Source organism: Artemia sp. Qi Xiang Cuo, chromosome 18 (genome assembly GCF_049724085.1).
Source record: "Artemia sp. Qi Xiang Cuo chromosome 18, ASM4972408v1, whole genome shotgun sequence".
NCBI classification, from domain to species: Eukaryota; Metazoa; Arthropoda; class Branchiopoda; order Anostraca; family Artemiidae; genus Artemia; species Artemia sp. Qi Xiang Cuo.
In genome coordinates, this window is record NC_142811.1 from 38354366 (window position 1) to 38378340 (window position 23975).

The 23975-nt window shown below is 36.5% G+C and overlaps 1 protein-coding gene across 5 annotated transcripts in view; it reads left to right on the forward strand.

The window, feature by feature from the left end:
• Positions 1–23975, forward strand: part of drn (zinc finger AN1-type doctor no) — a 41565-nt gene that overhangs the window by 12986 nt on the left and 4604 nt on the right. For 4 of the 5 annotated variants that reach the window (XM_089104614.1, XM_089104615.1, XM_089104617.1 and 1 more), the window contains exons 2-4: positions 11484–11603; positions 15815–15986; positions 19643–19840. In XM_089104614.1, coding sequence (XP_088960740.1) covers positions 11493–11603; positions 15815–15986; positions 19643–19840 — 481 coding nt within the window. In that variant the 5' untranslated portion in view covers positions 11484–11492. The remainder of the gene's footprint in view (positions 1–11483; positions 11604–15814; positions 15987–19642; positions 19841–23975) is intronic. The other variant, XM_089104619.1, reaches the window with a different exon arrangement.

Genomic DNA, 23975 nt, shown 5'->3' on the forward strand with positions numbered 1-23975 from the left:
TGGGAATATGGAGTTTTTTTTCTGGGTGGTAAAGGTTGAAATTTTTTGAGTGAGCAGGGTGGATTTGGGATAAAAAAGGAAGAGTATGTGCTGGTGAGCTAATTTTACTAATTGAATGAAGGGGGCTCTGCTTTTGGGTTGATTGATTACTTGTAACTATTTTACTATTAAAAATTTTACTGCACCTGGCTATAGCACAATAATCCCTGTTTTTCAAATGTAATAACATGCACTTAGTTTCATAACAAAGGGCACTTTGAAATTTATGACAGGGTTTTGAATGGGAAAGGGAGCAATAATTGTCATTACAGTGACCAGTAGTTAAAAAAGACACACAAGGGTGAACAAAGGTACAATCACTTTTTTTTATACACTTGTTGTCCAAGTGAAAACAGCAGGCAATAGAGTTCTTCACTGATTTGGCTTCAGGAACCGATTTACTAATAATACTCAAGTTGTCACTGACCCCTGGATCTGGAATATTGGCTGAGTTCACACTTAAATTGTCACTGACCTCTGGATCTGGAATATTGATTGAGTTCTCATTTAAGCTGTCACTGACCTCTGGAACTAGGTGACCGATTAAATTCATATTGGAGTTGACACTTGCTTCATTAATATTCATGTGTTGGGAGTTGTTGCTTGTTGATTGAATTGCAGTTGGTTTCAAATTGGCGTTTTTTTTTTTTATTTGTATTCACAAACTTAAGTTTGTTCTTAATTATATTAACCCTAAGATCAATGAAAGTAGAAATTTTGTTGGTAATGAACTCGAGTTTTTTTTCAGCACTAAAAGGGAGGGGAGGGAAGGGTCACATAGGGGGCTGGGATCACAATTGCCATAAGGAAAATTTTTAGTCTGGCAGGAGGCATCATTTGAAGGCTCACAATTAGATTCAAAATCCGTCTGGGTACTGGCATCTTTAGTTTCTAGCAGAAAATCAGTCTGGCAACACTGGTTAAAACTGGTAGGGGAGTAGTCTGACACTCGCTATGGGCTGCAATGAAAGCTTTACCATCCCTTTGGCAAGTCGGGGCAAGGGGGGACGACCTGATATCATCTAAAATTTCTTTTAAGGAAGAATTTATTTCTGACAATCGGCGTCGTGGGGTATCATTAGCTTTTGAAGAATTTATTCCTGACAATCGGCGTTGTGGGGTATTATTAGCTTTCGAAGAATTAGGGGTGATATATTCTTGATTTTTGGTGATGTTTTGTTTCGAGGAACAATCCAAACATAACCAGTTCTTATTCCACTGGGAACGTTCTATCCCCACTCATTGCTCATGAATGGAAGAGTTGCATGTACTACATACCAGGCAATTGATTGTTGCCCTTAATCTACACTCAGGACACACTCTCTTAAAGTCCTTTGGTTGTCCTTTAGTTGATTAATATAAAGGGTTAAAAAATTCAATTCACCTGATGGCTGGTGACAAAATCCGGAAGTTAGGTCACAGTTAATCAACTTTGTCACTGAATTGGTTGTCCTTTAGTCATTTGGTTGGTTAATATAAAGGGTTAAAAAGTTCAATTCACCTGATGACACAATCCGGAAGTAAGGTTACAGTTAATCAACTATGTCACTGAATTAACTGAGTTTAATGCAGAAAGGCATAAACCAAATAGGTGTTAACAGGTTGAACTCTGGTTGATGACGGAAGTCTGTTCTTGTGAAGCCCCTTTTCTAAGTTGGAAGTTTCATTTTAACATGCAAGAGAAATGAAATTGAAAATTATAGAATTGAAAAGTGATTGGTGTTGAAAGTTAAAAAAAACACATTAGATTATGAGTGAAACAGATTGTTGTGGTATTTATATTCATAATCTTGATAGTCTTTCTTTTATTAAAGTATAGACTAATTAAAATTCAAGTGGTTATCCTATTAAAAATTTTTTGTATATTATTTTCTACATGTTCTAGTTCTCTTGTATTTGGGTATTTAAATACATTGTTTTAGTATGTCAGTATATAAAATATATGCTTAGTCACATATTTGGAAATACTACTTTTTAAGTGTTTTATCTGTCACAGGCTATGATGGTATAGGAGGGGGAGGGTCTAGAAGAGGAGTATTATTGGGTGGAGCAAATACAACTGTAAACTGCCTGTTTACAGCAGTTGTAGTTGGGTCAACTACTACATGTATTTCTCTTTAAGTTGTGTAACAGAATGTCTACCAGGTTTACAGACTATTTGATGAATAATTCCAAGAGCATTTTGGATTTGACTTGCTGCTATAGCCTCCTTATGCTGTTCAAATAGCTTTCTGGATAGATTTCTGACATGATTTTGTGCCTTGGTATGTTTTGTATAGTGATTCTTATCATATATATTCTGTTTATATAGTCTTTAATGCTTTTTTCTTTTTTATTTCTTGCTTTCTTTAATTCTTTGGTCATAAATGGTTGTGTTTTGGGTTTTTGAGCTCAATTTACAGCAGCAACTGAGACATCAAGCAGTACAATTCTCAGTGATAAAGGATCAATCATGCCCTGTCAACTCTTTCCTCATCAGGCAGTAATCTCTATACACATGTTTGGTAAAAGTTTATTTTTCAGGGTACAGTCTAAGGGAGCATGATTTTCTCTTAAATGACAAAAATATAGCATGTTGTCCTTTAGACATCTTTGCTGGTTGTTTCTCATAAAGGATGCCTCTTTTTTAAACTTGGTACTAGCCTAAACTTAGTACAAAATAAAAAGATCCTGAGCTGCATGATGTGCACCATAGGATAGTGACAACATAAAATACCAGATAATTGTCAGTAAAAGAATGATGTTATCTTTAAATTAAGTTATTGTGACTAAAAGTCTTTTAAGACTTAAGAAATGTATACTATTAAAGAGGGTATGTACTAGGGATTTTAAAGTTCTCAATCATGCAAAAACAGTATTCTACTGTGATGTTCAGTTGCACCAATGTAGAACTCATCAGTATGGGAAATGGCAGTCACCTGAAAAGACCACAAAGGACTTCAAACCTACCAAAAGTTGTAACAAAATGATATAAAACCTGAAACATTCAATGATAATTTGCATCATCAGTGCAAATATTGCCACCTATCACTTTAGGGTATGATACTCAGAAATAGGTTCCCCAAAAGGGTGCTTGACCCTCATAAATTTACCTGAAAAATTGAAGTGCTATCTGACAAGTTTTGTCTGCAGCTCATTAAATTTTGTTTTTCTTAAACTTAACTGAGCAAAAATGCAAGTAAGTAGAAGTGATTGAAAAATAAAAAGGTAGTCATCACTATTATCAATTGACTTTTATTTTTATTAGACAAATCAAATTGAAAAATAAATTAATAAAAATAAATGGCTAAGAAATTGTTTAGAATCTTCTAGATGAGCTTCTAGACAGTGATAAACATAGCTAGGAGAGGCATGCATATATATACTAGTTTATACACTAGCTATATACACTTAACTTTTTATACTTTATTCACCAGCCTTTTTACTTTATGCAGCAACAACCCGCTTCCTGCATGCCTGCAGCAAATTTTGTTCTAAATGGAGCTATGTTTGAAACACCACTTTCAATCCTCATGGTTAAATTAGCTGTATCTTCTAATAATCAACTCTTCAAGCTTACACTCAGAAATGATCAAACTTGCACTCAGAAATCCCCTGAAGTAAAAAAAATGATTAAGTTGGAAAAAAGATTGGAAAAAAATGTTTTTGAAGAAAAGATTAAATTGGTTCTAATTTTGCTATACAATGAACGGATTTTATTTTTTCTGGGAACGAAATACAGCTCAGGATCTTAGTGTGTAGAAAGTCTCGATGTTTATTTATTTGAAATAGAAACCCAGGTCACCTAGAACAGAAAGGTAAGAATATTACATCCTTCCTCCTTTCCAAACTAGCGAGCTGGTACAAAACATAATAAACAAATTCCACTTTTAAATGCTAAACACACTATCATAATAAATTACTGTATTTCTTTATGAGGAGGTACGAGGCGCGCGCCCCTTTTTTTTTTTTTTTTTTTTTTTTTTTTACAATGTTCACTTAACTTTTTAAACAGGGTGGTGGTGGTATTCCTTTAATTAAAAGATTAACAATTAACAGGTTAAGCCTCTGGACTGGATTCACAGTGCGACAGGTCCAGGTTATGGAGGGGCTATCATGGAGTTCTGTATGGGTCACATGACAGGTGCTTGGTACAGGTATGGGCCTGTTAAATGTTGGGCTATGAACGTGAGTAAAGGGTTTCAGACGGCTGTCATCTGGTGTTCTAGGGACAGGGGTAGGTATTGTTTCTGATAGATCAGTGGTGTGGTTGGAGTATCTGTATGGGGAATCTCTTCAGTTGTGGTGGCGTCTGGTGACTGAGGTTGCTGACAGACTATCTTTATGTGGCGCCTGTTCCTTCTGTAGGTTGCTCCATTGTTTGTCTCGACTATGTAGGATCTGGGATTCACATCTGCTCTTTTGACAATGCCCACCTGCCAGAGTTTGCCGTGGATTTGGGCCTGTACAGGTTGTCCAATTTGTAGGGGTTTCAGTTGTTTTGACTGTTGATCATAGTACTTGCTCTGGCGTGACTGTTGCTTCATTCAATTCTGTCGAAATTGCTTGTGGTGAATGGTCTTTGGTACAAGTACTTCTTTGGTGCATGGGATTATTGATCTGAGGTTTCTGCTCATTAGCAATTGTGATGGGGAGGCCAGACCATCAACTGGGGTGTTCCTGTACTCTAGCAACGCCAGCTCAAAATCATTTCCATCAATATCGGTTTTACTCAGGATATCTTTGGCCGTCTGTACGGACCTTTCTGCCAATCCGTTTGATTGGGGGAAATGTGGTGAGGATGTGGTGTGGGATATTTCCCAATCCGATATGAATTTTTGGAAGACGGATGATGTAAATTGTGGGCCGTTGTTGGTAATGAGCATACAAGGAATTCCATAACGAGCAAAGTGCTTTTTCAGGTACGGAATTATTTGGTGAGCATATGTACTGCTTCCCAATCTATCGACTGTAATAGTCGACCGTAATGAGGAAGTATTCTCCGTTTTGGTAAAAGAGGTCGCAAACCGATTTTTTCCCATGGTAAGTCAGGGATGTCATGTGGCCTCAAGGGCTCTTTCTGGTTAGAGTTTTGGAGTCTGGTGCATGCATAGCAGTGTTTTATAAATTCCTCAATATATTCTGTCATCCTTGGCCAAAAAATGACGGAGCAAGCTCACTTTTTGGTTTTTTCGATACCCAGATGTGATGCGTGTATGCAGTTGAGGATATCTTTGCGGGAGTTTTTGGGTATGACCAGGCGATCACCTTTTAGTATAATTTGGTCTGCCGTTAGGTCATGCCGGACATTCCAGAATGGGGTGGGAATTGCTGGGAGGTTTCTTCTGGATGCTGGCCAACCACTTTTGATTGTCTTAGCCAGCTCAACCAATTGAGTGTCAGCTGTTGTCTCTTGTTTGAGCTTTTTAAGTCTGTCATTGCTGATTGGTTGGATTGACTTAACAGAATGCACATATGATTCGATCTCTTTTCGCATCTCTCCATCCTCTTCAGGGAGATGCATGCGTGACAGGGCATCGGCAACTGGAATCTCTTTGCCTGGGTGGAATGTTATGGTGAAGTCGTATGGTTGGATTCTCAGTAGCATCCGCTGGAGTCTCGGTGACGACTTCGGTGGTGTTCAAAGAGCGTGATGCAAAGGAGATTGACTTCCCATTTTGAATAAGGGTGGCTCCTAGGCCAAACTTCGAAGTGTCAACTTGTAGTTCGATGTTCCCTGCTTTTGGATCGAAAAATGTCAATGAGCTGCAAATGGATTCTTTGATGTTGTTCAATGCTATATCGTGTTGTGGCTCCCACTTGAGCTGTCGCTGTTTTGCCAGGTTACGTAGGGGCTGATTTAGTGATGCTAGATTGGGAATGTACCTTGCAAGGTAGTTCATCATTCCCAGTATAGTCTACAGTTCATCCTTGGTAGATGGGGGTCTCATTTCTTTCAGTGCACGGACCTTTTGTGGGTCTGGGTGGATACCACCTTTTGATATTATGTGTCCAAAGTATGGTATGCTGTTGCACCCGAACACACATTTTTTTAGGTTGAATTTCACAACCTTTCGCGTGCTCTGATTAGTGCACTGCGAACATTTGCGTCGTGCTCCTCTATGGTTTCCCCAGATATAATGATGTCATCAACTATGACGGAAAAACCTTTAATGCCTTCAAATGCCTCTTCCATACAGTGTTGAAATTAATCCTGCGCTGAAATCAACCCAAATGGCATGCATTTGAACATGTATCCGCTGAATGGAGTGTTAAATGTTGTTAGTTGAGATGATTCGTTGTCAAGGACGAGAGACCAATATCCGTGACAGGCGTCCAGCTTGGTGAAAAATTTAGCACCGGAGTGTTTTAGTATTACTTCGTCAAATGTGGGTATTGGGTGGTGGGTTCTTTTGATGGCCTTGTTCCGGTTCTCTAGGTCATTGTAGACCTAGAGGCTTTTGTCAGGTTTTTCGACCACATCTGCAGCATTTACCCAATCTGTTGGGTAAGTAACCTTTTTGATGACCCCAAGTGCTTCCATCCTGTCTAGTTTCTTCTTGAACCTGTTTTAGAGAGATATTGGGATGCGTCTGGCTGGTAAAGCCTTAGGTTCGGTTCCTTCTTTGAGTGGTATGTGACACTCACCTCTGAACTGTCCTATACCGTGAAATACGTCTTTGAATTCCTCAATGAATGGGTATGGTTTTGTCAAACTAAGTATCAGCTTAATTAATTTTAGTTTCTTGCTGGTTTCGAAGCCTAGGATTGGGACGGGGGCGTCTTTCACTATGAAGAAGGGCTGTGTCTCAGTGCATCCGTTGGTATATGCGCAGTTAAGGCTGCAAATGCCAAGCGTTGGGATCTTCTGTCCTCCGAAATTAGTAAGAATTTGTAGTGTCTTATTGACTTTAGGCCTTGGTTTAAAGGTATAAAAAAATGCTTAAGGCATGATGTTGGCCTTTGCTCCTATGTCAATTTTGAAAGGGATATTGATGTGTTTGTTGATTATGATATTCACATAGGGCTGACCATCACCTGTGTTCATCTTTATGGTGTCTATGAAGAACTCATCATTGCTGTCTGGTTGATGCTCATTTGTTTGATGTCGTTGATTTATTACATTCACCACCTTTTTGCTGCTTTTGCAAACCTTTGCAAAATGGTTTGGTTTTTCACAGTTACTGCATATTTTTCCTTTTGCAGGGCACGGTGAATAATCCCCTCCACAGAAATAGCATTGTCTTACAGATGGGGCATGGTTTGATTTCTTTGCCCTCCTGACAAAATCCACTTCATGCTTTATGCATGTTTCTTGATAAGCCACAAATATCAGGCTTTGACATTGTCCTGAACTGCACCTGGGTTTCTATATGTGTTCGCACTATTGTAATTGCTTGTGAATGATTTAGACTGGAACCTGCTTGGAAGAGTTTCTCTCTGACTTTTGCTGAAGAGACGCCACATACAAGTCGGTCTCTTACCATTTCTTCTCTAATGGCTGTTGTGGAATATGCACATTCACGAGCCAAAAGATTCAGATCAGTTATGTATTGATCCACTGGTCCACCATCTCGTTGATCACGTTTATGAAAAAGGTATCTTTGAAACACTGGATTGCACTGAGGGAGGAAATATTCACTGAACGTGTCCATGTATAATAGAACTTTGTCCTGTTCATCAGCTGTAATTGTAAAGGTATTAAAAATGTCCCACCCTTTATTTCCAAGCCAGATCAGCAGGAAGGCGCATTGCACTTTTTCTGTCTTTCCGCTAAGGGGTCCTTTGAACATCAGTTTTGCATGATTGTTAAATCTTGTCCACGCCTCTTTAAGGTTATCATTTGTCCAATCCATTGCAGGGTAGTGGACGTTGGTTTCCATGTTGTTTTTTTAGAGGATCTGACACCATGTAGAAAGTCTCGATGTTTATTTATTTGAAAAAGAAACCCAGGTCACGTAGAACAGAAAGGTAAGAATATTACAAGTGCAGAGATAGTTAAATCAACTGTTGGTAATATTGAAGCATAAGTGCAATAATGTCCTGTGTCACTTGAATGAACAGTAACTTTCAAAGAGCTATTTTGTAAGCAAGTTGCAAGTTGAAGCATTATGTGAGTGGCACTTACTCCTGGTGTGCTTTCTAGCTCTGCAATAGTGGCAGGAATTTCATCTGTCTGACTCTTTCTCTCTAGACTTCCTCCCAGGAAAGCCCTCAAATCACTTCTAGAAATGTGCTTTTTCTTTCATTCTTTAAATACCAATTTGATCATCTTTGCTTTACATTTAAAATCTGTGTGAAAGGTATCTAAGTTCTCAAGTATTATGATCTTTGTTGTAGACATTCCTTTGCCAGCAATTTAGGTGCCATAGTTCTTGGCAACTGCTACTATCTTTCAGGAAGATAGCAGAGCTTGATGGGGCCTTTTGGCCAAAATATCTGGTGTATATATCAATAAACAGATGTAACTGACAAACATCTGTAGATAAAGCATCTTGGAGTTTCTGAAATATTATCTGAGAGAAACATTTCAAAGCCTACTTTTCAATTGTTTTCTAAGACTGTGAAGATGAGGTGAAATAGCAGAATAAGTTCTTCTTGGCTATAGATCTGGTTGTCCTCTACTACAGTTGACCAAGAATCTGTATTCAAATGGCTGTCAAATAGAACCAGCAAAGCTGATTTATTATCCTCGCATAGTTTTGCAATGCCTTCTTTTTCTATACAATTTCTAATTGAAAGTGAAAGCAATTTATATGATAGGAGTTTCTTCAAAATATCCACTGGAGAATTGTGACTATCTGGACATGCCAACATTACCTTTTAATCATGTCCAGTTTCAGTGGTGCTGTGGTAGTAAACTTTTGACCAAAGAAGCCAGTTTTTGGTGTCTCAATGGTTTTAACTTTTATTTTGGAGAAACATGATGTTTTTCAACTCAGAAACCCTTCAATAGCTTTCAGGCTGATGTTTTCTGTGGCCTTTGCAAATACTAAAAGCCATTGCTTCATCTGTCACTATGTCATAATGTCATAAATGCTTCATATGTCATAATGTTTTTCAAGGCATCTTTATCATGTCTGAATGGATCTAAATTGTTGTCAATGGCAGTCACAGTCTTCTTAACTGGAAATTCCACTTTTGGGAACCCCAGCTGATTTGTTATCAGAATTCCTTCAATTCCAGCCAACTTGCACGGGGGTCTTGAAGCTTATGTATAAAGTGGTAGTGTAGTTGTCCACTTTGAAATGGCTAGAGGATTTAGCAAAATACCTTTGATGGCAATTTTTCCTTAGCTTCTAGGTTTAGGCTTGATTCACAGACATGATAAGTTTTCAAAAGGTTCCTTCCTTGTGCTTGATGTTTGGAAAAGATGGACATAAATTTTACATATTTCTTCTGAAATGTCTTGAATTTCCATCATGTATATTATCAAACATTCACAGTTTAGATGCTCTTGTCAGAAGAACCATTTAGAACTTCTGTTAAAATTTAGATTGCCTGTCTTCTAATTTGACCTACCTGTCTTTTATGCAATCTTCTTAGCCCTAGAAATCAAGGCTGGGTAGAAATTGTAGCTCGAAAACACCTTCCCAAGGTGTATTTTAGGTCCTGGTTTCATTCCTGAAAGTTTTATTTTGCCTACCTAACTACTACTCTCCAAGATAGCAAAAAAACTATAATCTAGAATCCAATATTGGTAGTATTTGGATTGCAATGAAACTAAAAAGAATTTAAGGTGGGGAAAAAAGAAAAGAAATAAGACAGATAGAAAAGGTTCAGAATTTGATAATGATTACTTTCACTGTGCAAAGAGATATCTAAAAAGTTATCATGCCATTTGATTCAAAATTCAATACTGTATCCAAATATAACAATTATTTCCATTGCAAATTTTGTTCAATAAATTAGTAAAAATTCTTCTTTTGCTAGAAATTTCGGGCTCTTCAATTAAAATTATTTAGCCCATTTCTTTTTCTTCTTCTATATGCAGTGTGCTAAAATATTACAGGTTCCAATTTATATGTCCTGTAGGAGCTCCTTGAATTCAAGCACTGGATAATCCTGATATACTATTTTGAGTTCAATACTTGCTGTGAATTTGTGGTCATCTAGGCTTTTAAACTGTTGTTGGTAGTTCCTTAATTTGTATCCAACTTTTTTCTTCTTGAAAGTGCTAGCCCTGCAAATCTTTGTAAATGGTAATGCCATTAATCCAACAAAGGTGCAATTGAAATTTGCTAGATAGCGCTTTTTTAATTTTTTGGGTCATTTTTAAGGGTTAAGCACCCCTCAAAACAACCTTTTCCCAGAAATAATTGTAATCAGTGCCTTTGATAGATCTAAAGAGTGCTTTTAGACATCTTTAAACAGATGTATCATGACAATCTGAAGATAAGCATTGTTTTGTCTAGTGGTATCTGGACTAAGGCTATGACACTGATTCAATTTATATGTAAATTTAACCAAGGCCGTATCCAGGGGGGGTTACCCGGTTTGACCCCCCCCCCCCCGAAATTTTTGACCGAGTCGAAAATAAGTCGAAAATTAGTAAAACCTAGGTAAAAATCAGTAAAATTAGTCGAAAACTGAGTCAAAAATTAGTAAAAACCCCCGAAAAAGTCAAATATTAGTAACCCCCCCCCCCCCCCCCGAAAAAAAAAATCCTGGATCCGCTCCTGAATTTAACTCATATCCATAAGTATTTAAGCAAGTTTTCCATTTTCCAACTTTTGCCCCATTTTTCCAAGTGATAATGTGCTCCAGTTTGATCTTAACTTGTTTTGCCAATGGGCTACTACTTGGAAGCTAGAATTTGATGTCCTGTTATGCTAAACATATAGTTTAAAAAGCTAAACTGGCCTTGAATATGGTTCTGAGTTGAATAAAAGTAAATTTGATATTTGGATTTTTATTGTCATTTGGCTTCTATTTTGTAGCTTATTTTAGCATTTTATTGTTTTTGTCTTCTTGATTTTTTTTTTCTTTTTATGTCTGCATGGAATTTAGATTTGTATCATTGGAATCAGAATTTCAAAAAATGACATTCTTCATTTAAAACAGTAAAATGGGGATAGGAGTAGAGTCACATAAAGATGAATATTGAGATATAGAACAAGTATAAGAGCAGCTTTTAAATTCCAACGATTCCACAGGAAAACTGAATATTGCTTGCTTGTCAGAATTTTATTTATTTTTTTAACAGTTTTTTCATTCTATTTTTTTATGTCCTCTAGATTATGCACTTTTTTGTCTTGTAAGAATTTGTACAATTGACACATTTGAATTCAAGTAAGGATGGTTGTGAATGATGAAATTTAGCCAAAGTTTATGTATTCGACATCTTAGTCTTGAGTATATATGCAATAGAACTTTCGAAAAGCGATTTGCTGACTATATTTGTGCATGCACTGCATTTTGAATGTTCATTTTTCTTTAGTTTCTAACTTGGGATTATTTTGCAGTTGCCAAAGATGGAGCAGGAATCTAATCAAATGCAGTCTCAACCAACCTTGTGCAGGTCTGGCTGTGGATTTTATGGTAATCCTGGAACTGAAGGAATGTGTTCTATTTGTTTTAAGGAGGTAAGAGCACGTTTTTAAACATCTTATGCCAACAAAATGGGAGTAAAGAGTGGCTTGGACTAATATTTATTGATTAGTATATTCATTATGAGAGTACAAGCTAAATCTGGGGTACATTAAACCATTGAAATCTGCAGAAGATGTAACAGAAAAGCAATAGCTAAATTGTATTCTAGCCTTTGTGATCATGCAGCTGTGTTAGCAGCTGTTGTTTATATTTTGTTTTGCCCCAAAAATCAGAGATGTTAAGGTGCTGCATTTAAGATATTGCAGGCTTTTCTTGTACATGCCTTGCAGATACAACAATAGGGATAGCATGGGGTTTTGACAAGCTCTGATAATAGATAATAATTATGATGATCTGGATTTAATTGCCACTTTATCCTGGTAGCCACCACATCAAGTTTTTTCTCTGTGTTTTTGTTTTTGGGTTAATTTTTATTTGCTGTTGTGTGTTTGAAGAAAATCTGGACCCAGCATGTAATATTGATGGTGAGAGGAAAGAGAATAGTTCCCCATTTATTTCATAAATATTTTTAATTTGAAACAAAAAAAATACATTTATACAATACTGTTAAGAAGGGGGGAAATTTCCGAGAGTAATAATGAAACATGTTGAAAATTATAGGATATTATAGGAGCTGGATCTGGTTGGCTGGTTTGTCTTCGCAGCTAGAGTATTCGCCGGTTAGTTCCATCTAATTCCTTAATGACCAAGAGAGCCTTAACTTTCCTCTTGTTGAAATATACAGGACAGGAAATCCTCCAGGAAAAGACTTGCTATATGGGACCACAAAGTGAATTCTTTAATGATTCCTAGTATAGATCTTGGATCTATGAAGTGAAAAATGTGAGTCTTTTCAAATGAAAGTAAAGAGCAACGTTAAATCGAACATACAGTCATTGATGCATGGGTCGTAAATTACGGAAATCTAAATTGTTTACAGATAGGTTTTATAGTGGAAAAAGGGGGTATGCTTGATCATTGTTACCCAGTGGTCTAAAACTTTCAGGAGTTGTTCTCTTGGTAAAAATAATTAAATATTTTTCTTTGGAATGGAGGGGGGGGGCAGGGGCCATGAAATAGACCAAAACCATTTTTGTCCCTGATCAGTTGGATACTTACACTCATAGAAAGTGGGCCAAGAGTAACTTAATGTACCAAAAGATTTGTTTCGGGGCACCCCCACCCCACCCAAATAAATATTAAGAAAAAAGAAAAAGAAAATTTGGCCCTGACAAAAAGCCAACAACTTTCCAATCGACATAAAACATATATATTTAAGGGTACTCCAACATAAAAGAAAAAAAATATTGGTTTGCCCAAAAACAGCTCTTGAAAAGGGCCCCCCCCCCCCCCTGCGCAATTTGGTATAGAAAAATATTCTAGAAACTTAGGAGGGACTCAATTGGTTAGAAATTTAAGTTCTAGTGCCCTTTTAAGGGCCAATGTGGTTGGAGGGTAATCAGCCTCTCTTCAGTGATCTTTCCGGGAACCCGACCTCCCCCCCGTAACTCCCATAGTATTGGACCAAGTTTGAAGTTAGTCGTTTCGTTTCTGCTGAAGTTAGTCGTCGTTTCGTCGAAAGGTCCAATGAGTAAGCGTTCAGGGTCGATATCACACCCACAGCCCCAGGGACGATGACCCTAAGTTGTGTAAATTACCCATTGTTCACAGATTAGCTTTAGTAGAGAAGACTCCCATGTTCGGTCTTTATAGTCCAAACAGCTGGGAGTTCTTAGGGATCATTCACTGAGCTAAAATTCCCAGTTTCGCAAGGGTATTGTCTGCAAACGACACGCGTACCTGAGTAAATCAAAAGACGCTGTGTGGACCCGAGTGTTCAAATTATTTGCAACATGTCAATAGTGACTTGAGAGATCGATTTGAAAATTTCACGAGTGTTTGGGATTAGGGGGTGGGAGTTCAAATGGATCACAAATTTTGAATTTGAGGAGACTGACAGGGTTAAATTGGAAAACACTATGTGTATCCAGGTCATCAATATAGTATTTCTGAAATAACTTGGGAATGGCTTGGGATTGAGTTGAAACTTTCAGGTACTGTTGGTGAAAAGAATGGAAATGGTGGGTGAGGGAAATCCAAGTTTTGTTGGGGGAGGGGGAAGATGGGGATAAAAAAGTCATCTGCAATCCACCGAAAAAATTTTTCATTTTAACCTCCTATGGGTCTTATAATTTATGCTCGGTGAAATAGCGAGGTAAGTCATAAGACTATTTTTCGCTTGGTAATCAAAAGTGGCACCTCCACCATATCTTTGGGATGAATTGGGACATCAAGCTGAAAATTTTGGAGGGCGTTGATGGAGGGGAGGGCACATGGACGTTGAATATGACTTGGAGAGAGGGCAGAGCTAAATCAAAAGACACACCATATCTGAAGTATCGGGAAAAGATAGAAGATTGAGTTGTCAATTTTCAGGAAGTGTTGGTGGAGGGGCAGGTGCTTTCAAAATTTTATATTGGTGAAACAGCTAAATAGATTATTTTTTTTATGATCCTAAACGTTTTTCTACTCTTAAGCCGCAATGGGACTTATAATCTGTCCATGGTTAAGTAGCATAGTAAAACAAAAGACACTATTGCCAGCTTATTAAAATAGCATATCTGCAATATCTTAAGAACGGCTTGGGAGGTGAAGTGTGAAACTTTCACGGAGTGTTTTTTTTTTTGGGGGGGGGGATCTGGACATTGAGTTTTATGAGAGGGAGAAGAGAAGGGCGAAACATACTGTCTTTATTTGGGGCAGTGGTAAATTTGAAGACACTGAGCATGCCCAGGTCATCAGAATAGCATCTGTATTATCTCTGGGAAAGCTTGGGGGAATCAGATGAAACTTCCAGGTAGTGTGCAGGGCAGAAGGACTCGAATTGTTTGTCGGGAGGGAAGCGGTTAAAAATTAAGGGAGGGAAGGGTTCATTTATTCTCATTGGCTCTTAAGAATAAAATTTTCAGCTCAAATTTCTAATAGACAATCGGTAAATGAAACGCTTGCAAGTACCAGCTGGCTATACATTGAACTCTAAAATGCCTTCAAAGAAGCGTTAGTAAAACTTTAGCGTCTTGATTGGTGGATTGAGGGAGTATTAGCCCCTTTTGTAATTGTATAGGATAATTTTTGTTCGTTAAAGTTTTGATCTCTTTTTTTTTTATTTAAAAACCGGCTTACCCATCGCGCGTTGCTGCTATCTCAAAAGAAAGGAAAATCCCCCACCCCCATCCCTAGCGGGAAGTTTTCCCCTGGAAAATTTGCAGGAATCCCCCCCCCCCCCCCCCTACTATGACAATTCCGCAAGGTAACGCGTTTCCTTTTTTTCGTTATGGTAGTTTTAAGATGTTTTGGAACTACTGTCTTATTGGAATCAAATGTTCTAGTTTTTAATCAGTATATTACTGAATCCTTCAACAAAATCTTCTAGAAATTGACAAATGGGTATTGCTTTTCAACACCCTGTATCATATTACTAATGTTAAACCTTAGTTTAAAAAATGACTTTCTCTTAAAAAAATTTTCTCGTACACTACTGGCGACCTGGAATCCGTGTGAGTAATAGCACATTGCTAAGATATTCCCAAACCCATTCGAGTACCAAAAATGTGATTAAATAAATTTTATGAATTGTGTTTCTGGCAAAGATAACTTTTCTTTTAATTAGCTGTTTTTGCCCCCCCCCCCCCCATCCTAACTAAAATAAAATTATACTCACGCGCATGCCTATTTTGTCGAGATATTGATAGTATATTTGCTATCTTGACATTGAGAGAATACATAAATAGTGCTTTGCAATAGCACTCATAACATAATTCTGGGAAAATGGTTACTTTAATTGATTACTTGGAACAATTATATTTTAAGTGGTCAGATTCTGATGAGGAAAGTTAATTGGGAGTAATGACATCCTTGAAAAAATCGTTGTTTATAACTACAGGACCTTCTCGGATACACGAAACCTAAATTTTAAGGGTCAGGGATACCAGAGGATTTCCAAGAAGGGAAGAGCGTTTGATATTTCCCTCAAAAAGTAGTATATTTAGCCTAAATTTGTCCTTGGTACCCATTCCAATCTTAAAGGATGCACCCCCCCCCCTCTGCTTGTGCACAACCTACGCACAACCTTCGGTTAGCAACCTTCAATTAATCAAGATTTATTGACTGATAACTATTGACTGATTTATTTGATACTTTTCAGGCTTTGAAGAAAAAGCAAGCGCCACCGATGAGCTCAAGCAGTGCCGGTAGAACCTCCCCGTCAGTTCTTTTTAGCCAATCTTTATCTTCGTCTTCGCCCACTTCTAGCCAATCAATTGTCAGCCCTGTCGTTACTGCACAACCAACTGTCCCCTCTGTTGAAAATGTTGAAGGTGACTTTTAAATTTCTTAAATTCATTTTTGTCTATTTTTGCTTTGCTATGGATAATTATCTGTTATCTGCAATAACGTTTTGTAATTGTAATATGTTTGGCATTTATATCGCCATAAACATTATATACCTTTTAAAAAGTAAGGTTTTTAGTTTCAACATGCTTGAACTCAAAGTAAAAACATTTCCACAGAAATAACTTCAATTTAGGTTTTTTTTTTTTTTTTTTTTTACAAATTTCTTAAATCAGTCTTAAAATACATATTTCCTCAGTTCTTATTGCATACCTTCAATCATTGCAACAGAAAACATTCAATCTATTTGTTCCCTCTCTTAAAGTTTCAATCGTAGACGTAAATGATTTTTTTACATTGTCTTAAATGTCAAGTAAGTTAAAAAGTCTTATTAGTTGAGTCTTGGCAAGGTGAAGAATAAGTAAAGAGTTCGTACTAATTGATTGTGGAACTTTCTACAACCAAGGCCTTAGCAAGAATTTTTTTTGTGGGGGGGGGGGGTACAAAAATTCCTAAAAACACGTAAAAAATTTGTTTATATGAATTTTTGTTACGTTTTTAAGAGTCGAAAAAAAAATTCTAGATACAACCTTGTGCACCACGATATATATCTTAAGAAAATTAAGAAAAAAACAAGAATTAGATTTTTATTGAAAAATCCTACTTTATCCAGTTTTGTTAGATGCAGGTGCCGAATGAAAAAAAAGAAACATTAGTGAAGATCAGCAAAAAAAGAAGCTAAAATCATATGACACTAAACAGTTTAAGAAGGTGTTCCCTTTGAAGGTGTAGTTGTCTTAACACTAGCAATAATTTCAAGCTTCCCAAAAAACTTCATAATTTGGGGACAGCCAAAGAATCTAAAAAAAAAACCGCGAATGAACTAACCTAAGATGGGTACAGGGGTGAAATGTTTTCATTTTGATGTCCTTAGTACAACAACTGGTTAAAATTGTCCCATCAATTCACTGGACATTATATTTAGGGAAGTATATGTGTTTTTGTTTTAAGATATTGCTTTTTGCACGTTTCTAGTAAAAAATTGCATATCTTACCAAAATCTATGTTTGCCATTCTTTGGGTAAGATGATTCCAGGAAATATTCTTTGCTAGTGGATTACGCAACATGTGACAGATGTGTCAGTACGGAGAAGTTTCCATCTGCGTTCTCCATTTGATTGTTGTCGTATGGAACGATACCTAATTGTGCAAGCAAGTACACTCTTGAAATAATAGGAATGTTTTTGTACTGCTGCTATAAGATTCGAGCCATGTGCGTATATATATGTTTTTGCCAAGGATTTTGGCTTTTAAGTCCCTTTTCAGTCTACCCCAATTTCGCCGCATTTTTTCTAAAAAATATCTTATTGAAATCCTTGGGAAGGAGGTGAGTAGGTGTAGGAACTTTGCCTAGTGGACATGTAAAATCATTATGGGATCCATTGTGAAAACCACACGAAGATTATTCAGTCCAATATCATGCATTTTTTTCCATGGAGAAGTAAATTTTATTTTTAACATATTGGTGTTATAACTATCGAGTTTTATTTTATTCCATCTAGACAAAGGGATTCGTATTTTCCTTTTTGCTAATTCATTGATTTTTACTACTGTTCCTTTTTTTACCTTTTGCTCTGTTAGCTTGTTTATTGTGTTTTGAGGGAAGATAGAAAAATCGCTGAGATGATTGCCATTCAAAGGTTAAAAAATGTAAGCTAAGTATGTTTTCTTTCATTAGTTTAATTTTTATTGACATAATAAATCTCAGATTTCTATTTGTAATTAATCTATCCTGTTCGCTTTTTCCAAATTATTTGTTTGTTATCTTTATCTTTTATGAATCAAAATCCGTTAAATTCTTAATTTGTCTGCACGTCTTTTCTATTTAGTGTTTAAACAACTCTGCTAGTGGGTGGAAAATCATGTTTTTTTTCGAATTCGAACTTTTTTTTTTCTTTTTTTTTTCTTTTTTTTACATAACTACCGATACAGAAGAAACAACTTCCGGGCGGTAACGTGTGTGTGGAGAAAACTCAGACTGCTGCTCCTACCCGACCTTTCACTCACTCAAAAATTTTGCATTTCCTCTTAATTTTCCAGTTTTTATTTCAATTTGCCTGATTTTTCTGAATGGAAAATACCCCCCCCCCTCCTTTTACAATGATTAGTCTCCTAGTTCTTTATTATACTTCGCCTGATTTTTTTGTGTATTGGAGTTGCCCCCCCCCGTCTTTAAAGTGTTTCTGATTACATGCCTACTTCTGTTAGTTCCGGTGTTGTTTTGATGACTGTTTTCCCAGCCACTGTCCTTTAGTGTGCTATTCAAAATTGAGAGGTATATACAAGGTATATTTTTCTGTTTTTAGCTTTTATAGTCATCAATATTTCACCCTAACCAGGATTATGGACTCTTAGGTTTTCTTGGTTTGTACAAGCGCTTAAAAAGAGGTTTTTTTTTTTATTTAGATAGCCTTTTTGCTATCAAGGAGGATGTACTTTCAGGGTAAGTTTCAAAAATGTATTAAAATAATTATAAAGCTTGGAAACTGAACATTTTAATGAATTATGCCTACCTAAGAACCACTCTTTTCCCATCAATTTTACACTGTTTTTTATTCTGGTATATAATGGCATTCCATCAGTCTGTTCAGGACTGACAGCTAAAACAAGTAGGGATATTCATAAAACTCTTGATTTAAAACAGACTGCTATATTGTAATAAGTCGTCAAAAATGTATGTTTCAAAGTCGTAATGTTGAAGTAATAGAAAAAATCGTTAAATTTTTTCCACCAAAAAACGATGGGCACTAAGTGATTGTTTTTACAAAACTTCAACAAAATGTATCAAAAATAAATCTTATTTTATGCCAAATTGCAAAAATCTCCGGTTGTGACAACCTTTGGGCAGCTTCATCCATAAATTTCGTGACTCAATCATTCCTAACTTTTCTTCCAAGTTTTATTTTCAAACTAGATATCATTGCCGAACTTACATTTTACGTAAAAAATTATGCAACTCAGTAGAAAAAAAGCTCCCGAAAGCCATCTTAGCATTTCTGGTCGTAAAAAATAATAAATAAAAATCAAATAGCGCCTTAAATCTATCCTTAGACGGTTCCTTACATCTAGCATATCTTCCTGAACCTTCCAAAGCGCCCATGTTTCAGTGCTCTGTTTGGCCGCTGTCGTTGCCTTGGTTCGGCTACCCTAATTTTAGCTGGAAGACCTTATCTTGCGATTCTTGCAAACTTTTTTCAACTGGAAAACAACCTTTCAAGCTGTGGCTATTTTGCTTCTAACATCTTCACTCTATTCATTATCCTTAACAATATTGCTACGTAGGTATTTGAAGATTATCCGCTTGTTTTATCTTTTTATCTAGCTAATATTAGCTCTTTATCCTCATGTATTCTAAATTTGAATTTATCTAGTTGGATCCTTGCATAATTATTTATTATTCCTCAAGTTGTATAAGTATAACAATTCTCTGCATTTATTGAGCTTAAAGTACGAATTTAGCGAAATATGACAGTGTAAATTGATCTGTTAACGTCCCTATTGAAGATGTAAGAACTTCAAATAAAGGTACATGTTTTTACGAACAAGAGGGCAGTATCTATCAAAGGCATTCATTCAATTATAGACATTTGTTATATAGATTTGGCTTCTCCTTCGACAGCCGCTCTTGCTGCCTCCACAAGTTCCACCTCCCTGGTATCTGCTGTCAGTGATGTCCAATCAGAAACTAGCAGTGTTGCGTCGCTTGAATCTGTCGATGGTGGGGATAAGAAAAAGAAGGGAAATAGGTGTACAATGTGTCGTAAAAAAGTTGGATTAACAGGTAATCTTTTCAATAAGATTTGTAAATGACCTTGTTTTACTGGCTCTTCTGCCACTCTACATGAAATGCGCTAAGTTTCTCCAATGCATGTCTCACATTTCGATAACTGTACAGGCAGGCGAAAACGAGGTTCCAAGTTTTTTTTTTGGGGGCGGGGGGGTCACCTTTTTGCCCTGACTACTTTTTACTGACTATAAACCAAATAGTATTTTGGCCAATAAAAAAAAAATATTTATCCCCGACAGTTTTTGTACCTTGTTTTCTCTATTTTAATGGGCAGTTGAAGGCCGTCCTCAAGGAAATGTTCCCTGTTTCCAGCCTCTTAACTCACTTTGAAGGATAACAAATTACATGGGATTTTAGTTATGTAATGCTTAGAAAATTAAAAACCAATTCACAGTTGTAAAAGTAGCAGAAAAGACATCGGGAAGAGGATTGATGGGGGAATCAAATTGACTTTTTTTCGCTAACATAGTTTTGTTTGAAGATTAAATTATATTGAAAAATGTGAAATAGTTACAATGTATAGATGAATAGATTGGCTTTGCCTTACTTTTCGTCAATCCACCTGGGACCAAAAACGAAACTATGTGGTGTCCTCGAATGCAACGGGAAGATGTAATTAGAAACGAATTAAGGATGTATGTGGTCCACATAACAGGATAGATAAAGGAGAAGCATATGAAGCAGTGTTTGACTCAGTGTTGATATGCGTTGCTTATAGTTGTCAGTTTTTCACTAATAATTGCTGAAAGTTGTTCTAATCATAGTGTATTTATTGCTTATGAAAAAGTTATGAAAAAAAGACACGCCCTTTCGTAGACAACATCTTTCACTCTTTTCAGGATCGACTCAAGGGATAAGAAGTTTGTGAAATTGATAAGGAAGGAAACCTTGACGCTGTTAAGGCCCTTTCACAATGAGATTTAGCTAGTCGTAATTTGAGGCAGTCATTTTCACAGATTTTTCTGATTCGCTCAAATTCACATTGTGAAAAATCTCTTTGTGAATGGACCTTAAAATAGGTTTAGTATGAATTAAAAACTGCAAAACTGACAGTGAAGCATTACCCAGCATAGATAAAAAGGATTCATAGCTGATTTTAACTTATTAAAATTTGGATTTCAATTAAAAGTATAAGTTCGTTTCGATTCTAAAATGATCTGAACGTAGGTCGATTTTTTCGTATTTAAGCTGTGTTTTATTGTTTGAAAAAGGGTTTGGGTATGTGTTTGTACATAGATTACCTAGAATAAAGGTAGAGGAATATACATGTTGTGTCATTTTGGCAAAAAAGGGTCTTAGGTACTACATTTTATATAATATAATTTTGGGATCTAGCTTGGTTTTCCTACATGTCGTTGCTTCTCAGACAAAATTGAAATTCCCATTGTCAGTTTCACATAATCAGTGGAGTATACCATCCAGCTGTTATTACTAGATATTTGTATTCAATCAGTCATATCATAGATAGAGCACCATTTTACGTGCTTTAGATGCACGTTTTTTGTTTGACCCTTTTTATAGATTAAATAGCAACATTTTAGCCTTAGTGATGGGAGCGATAGTGATGGACTTTAGCTTGGTCCTTAAAAAGTTATTAAAGGCCTTCTTTAAAAAGCCAGACTCCCATGGTTGTAGTTATGCAGTAGCACATTCACAGGGTAGTTGCAGTGAAATGATAGGAAGACCAGAAAATATAAAATAAATTGGTGTCTTTTGATTTTCAGGCGTCTTGTAGACCCTGAAATAAATTTTTTAATTCATTTTAATTATTTAAAACTAATTTATATTATATTAATTGTTCAACTTATTTGTTGTCCTTCTGCCACTTTTTATTATGCACATTGACATCATTTATGGTACAAAAAAGAAGCTTTCGCTTCAATTATTCAAAGCCAAGTTTGCAATCAATGATATCGAACTATTTAAAGTTTGGTTTCTATTAATTTAAAAAGATGTAATTCTAGCAAGTTGTATTTTTTGGTAAGTGTTGTCAAACAGTTCGTGGTAGCGAACTGTATGTAAGGAGTGACCCAGCTTAATAGTAATAGAGACTCTAAAAAACGGAATTTTAATATCAGTAAATGCATCAAAAAAATCAACTTTTTATGCTGATTTCAAATATATAAGTTTCATCAAGTTTAGTCCTACCCATCAACAGTTACGCGCCCGAGAAAATTTGCTTGATTTTTGAAAAAAGGAGGAAACACCCCCTAAAAGTCATAGAACGTTAATGAAAATCAGACTATCAGATTCAGAGTATCAGAGAACCCTACTGTAGAGGTTTCAAGCTCGTATCCGCAAAAATGTGGAATTTTGTATTTTTTTGCAAGAAGAAAGATCACGGATTTGTGTTTATTCTTATTATTTTTTTCCCCCAGGGGGTGATCGTATTGACCCAGTGGTCCTAGGATATCGCAGGAGGGCTCATTCGAACGGAAATTAAAAGTTGTAGTGCCAAAAAAATGGAATGCAACTAGGCCCCCTCCCACGCTCATTTTTTCCCCAAAGTAACCCGATCAAAACTTAGAGATTGCCATTTAGTTCAGTGTGACCGAAACATACAAAAAGTATACGTTTGAGGATGGCCTAATCCCCCAGTTTCCCCGGGGAAAAAGCTGCGATTTATGAGCTTTGCCCGACGTTTACATACAGCATTGGTTATTGGGAAGTAAACAGACTTTTTCAGGGGAAATTTTTTTCTGGTAATGGGGGGGGGGGTCGGGGGCACTGGGGAGGATCTTTCCATGGAGGAAGTTTTCATGGGGGAAGGCACGTTGCTATGAAGGGGGCGCCGGACTTCCCAGCATTATTTAAAAAATGATCAGAAATTAAATATAAAAAACAAGTTTTTCAACTGCAACAGCAGCCACATCAAAGCTTTAAACGAACAGAAAATATTACGTATATGATTGGGTTCACCCCCTAGTCGATACCTCGCTCTTTAAGCCAAAGATTTTTAAGCCAAAGACCCCCTAACATACGTATTAAAAATATATGAATATAGAAGTTCGTTTCGTAAGTTAATTCGTAAGTTACGTATATTTATTACTAATAAGAACGTTCGTAAATAAAATTAAACAACTTTCCAGAAAGCCATTTAACCAAGAAAAGTCTCAATACTCTTTATCTATACACTTTTTTCTATGGGTTTCCCATTTTGTCTCTGTTCGGTTTATTCTAATCGGTATTATCACTTCTTATGAAAATTAAAATCCCTTCAGATCTGACTTTGTTCTACGCTTATACACTAAGTCTTGACAGGGATTTTATGCAGAGAAGGGAGTCATACTTGCTTGGTTTCAAGCTGCTGGTACACGTTGTAAAACGTCATAGGTTACCTAGTTTTTTTTACCGAGCATTTCTATTGGGTGGTAAACATTCTACCGTCGCAATGTCAGTCGAACATAAGAGACTTGACATCATAAATAAATCATAAGCCTTTTTGTATTTTTATTGAACATAATTTGAAAAAACAACAAATCTGCCCCCACCCCTCCACACACACACATTGAAAAATACATTGTGTACCCCCCTCTATATCCGAATGAATTAATTACACATGGGCCTACAGACGTTGGGGGTGGGGGGGGAACTAGAAGCTATTCTGAAAACCAATAGCTTAGGTAGATATTTTCTCAGTGTAAACAAATTCAAATCTTGTTACACTACCATTTAGTTTAGGGCACATAAATTGGATTAACACTCATTTTTTTTATTTATGATAAATAGGCTTTGATTTGTTTTGGATCGAAGGCAGGGACTAGCTTGGTCCAACTCCCTGACACTTCAACCTTCCTTGAATTTCTGGGCACTTTTTTCTTTATTTTTATTTATTTATTTTTTTACGATTGTCATCTCCCTTCCCAGGAAAGAGTCATTTATGGCTTCCAGTTTTTTTATTAATATTATTATTATTTCTTTATATGTGATATAGCCTCTGCAAACATTCATCAGCAGTCGTCAGCGGTAAATAAAACGCCAAGTGTGTTCGCTTACATTTAGTTCCATAGGGCACCATCTCGACGTAGGGATTAAAATAAACGATCGTTTATTTTGACGCTCGTTTATTGTGACAATGGACGGCTGCATTGCTGCTATCGACGCTTGTTTTACCAAGCATTTTTTTCCC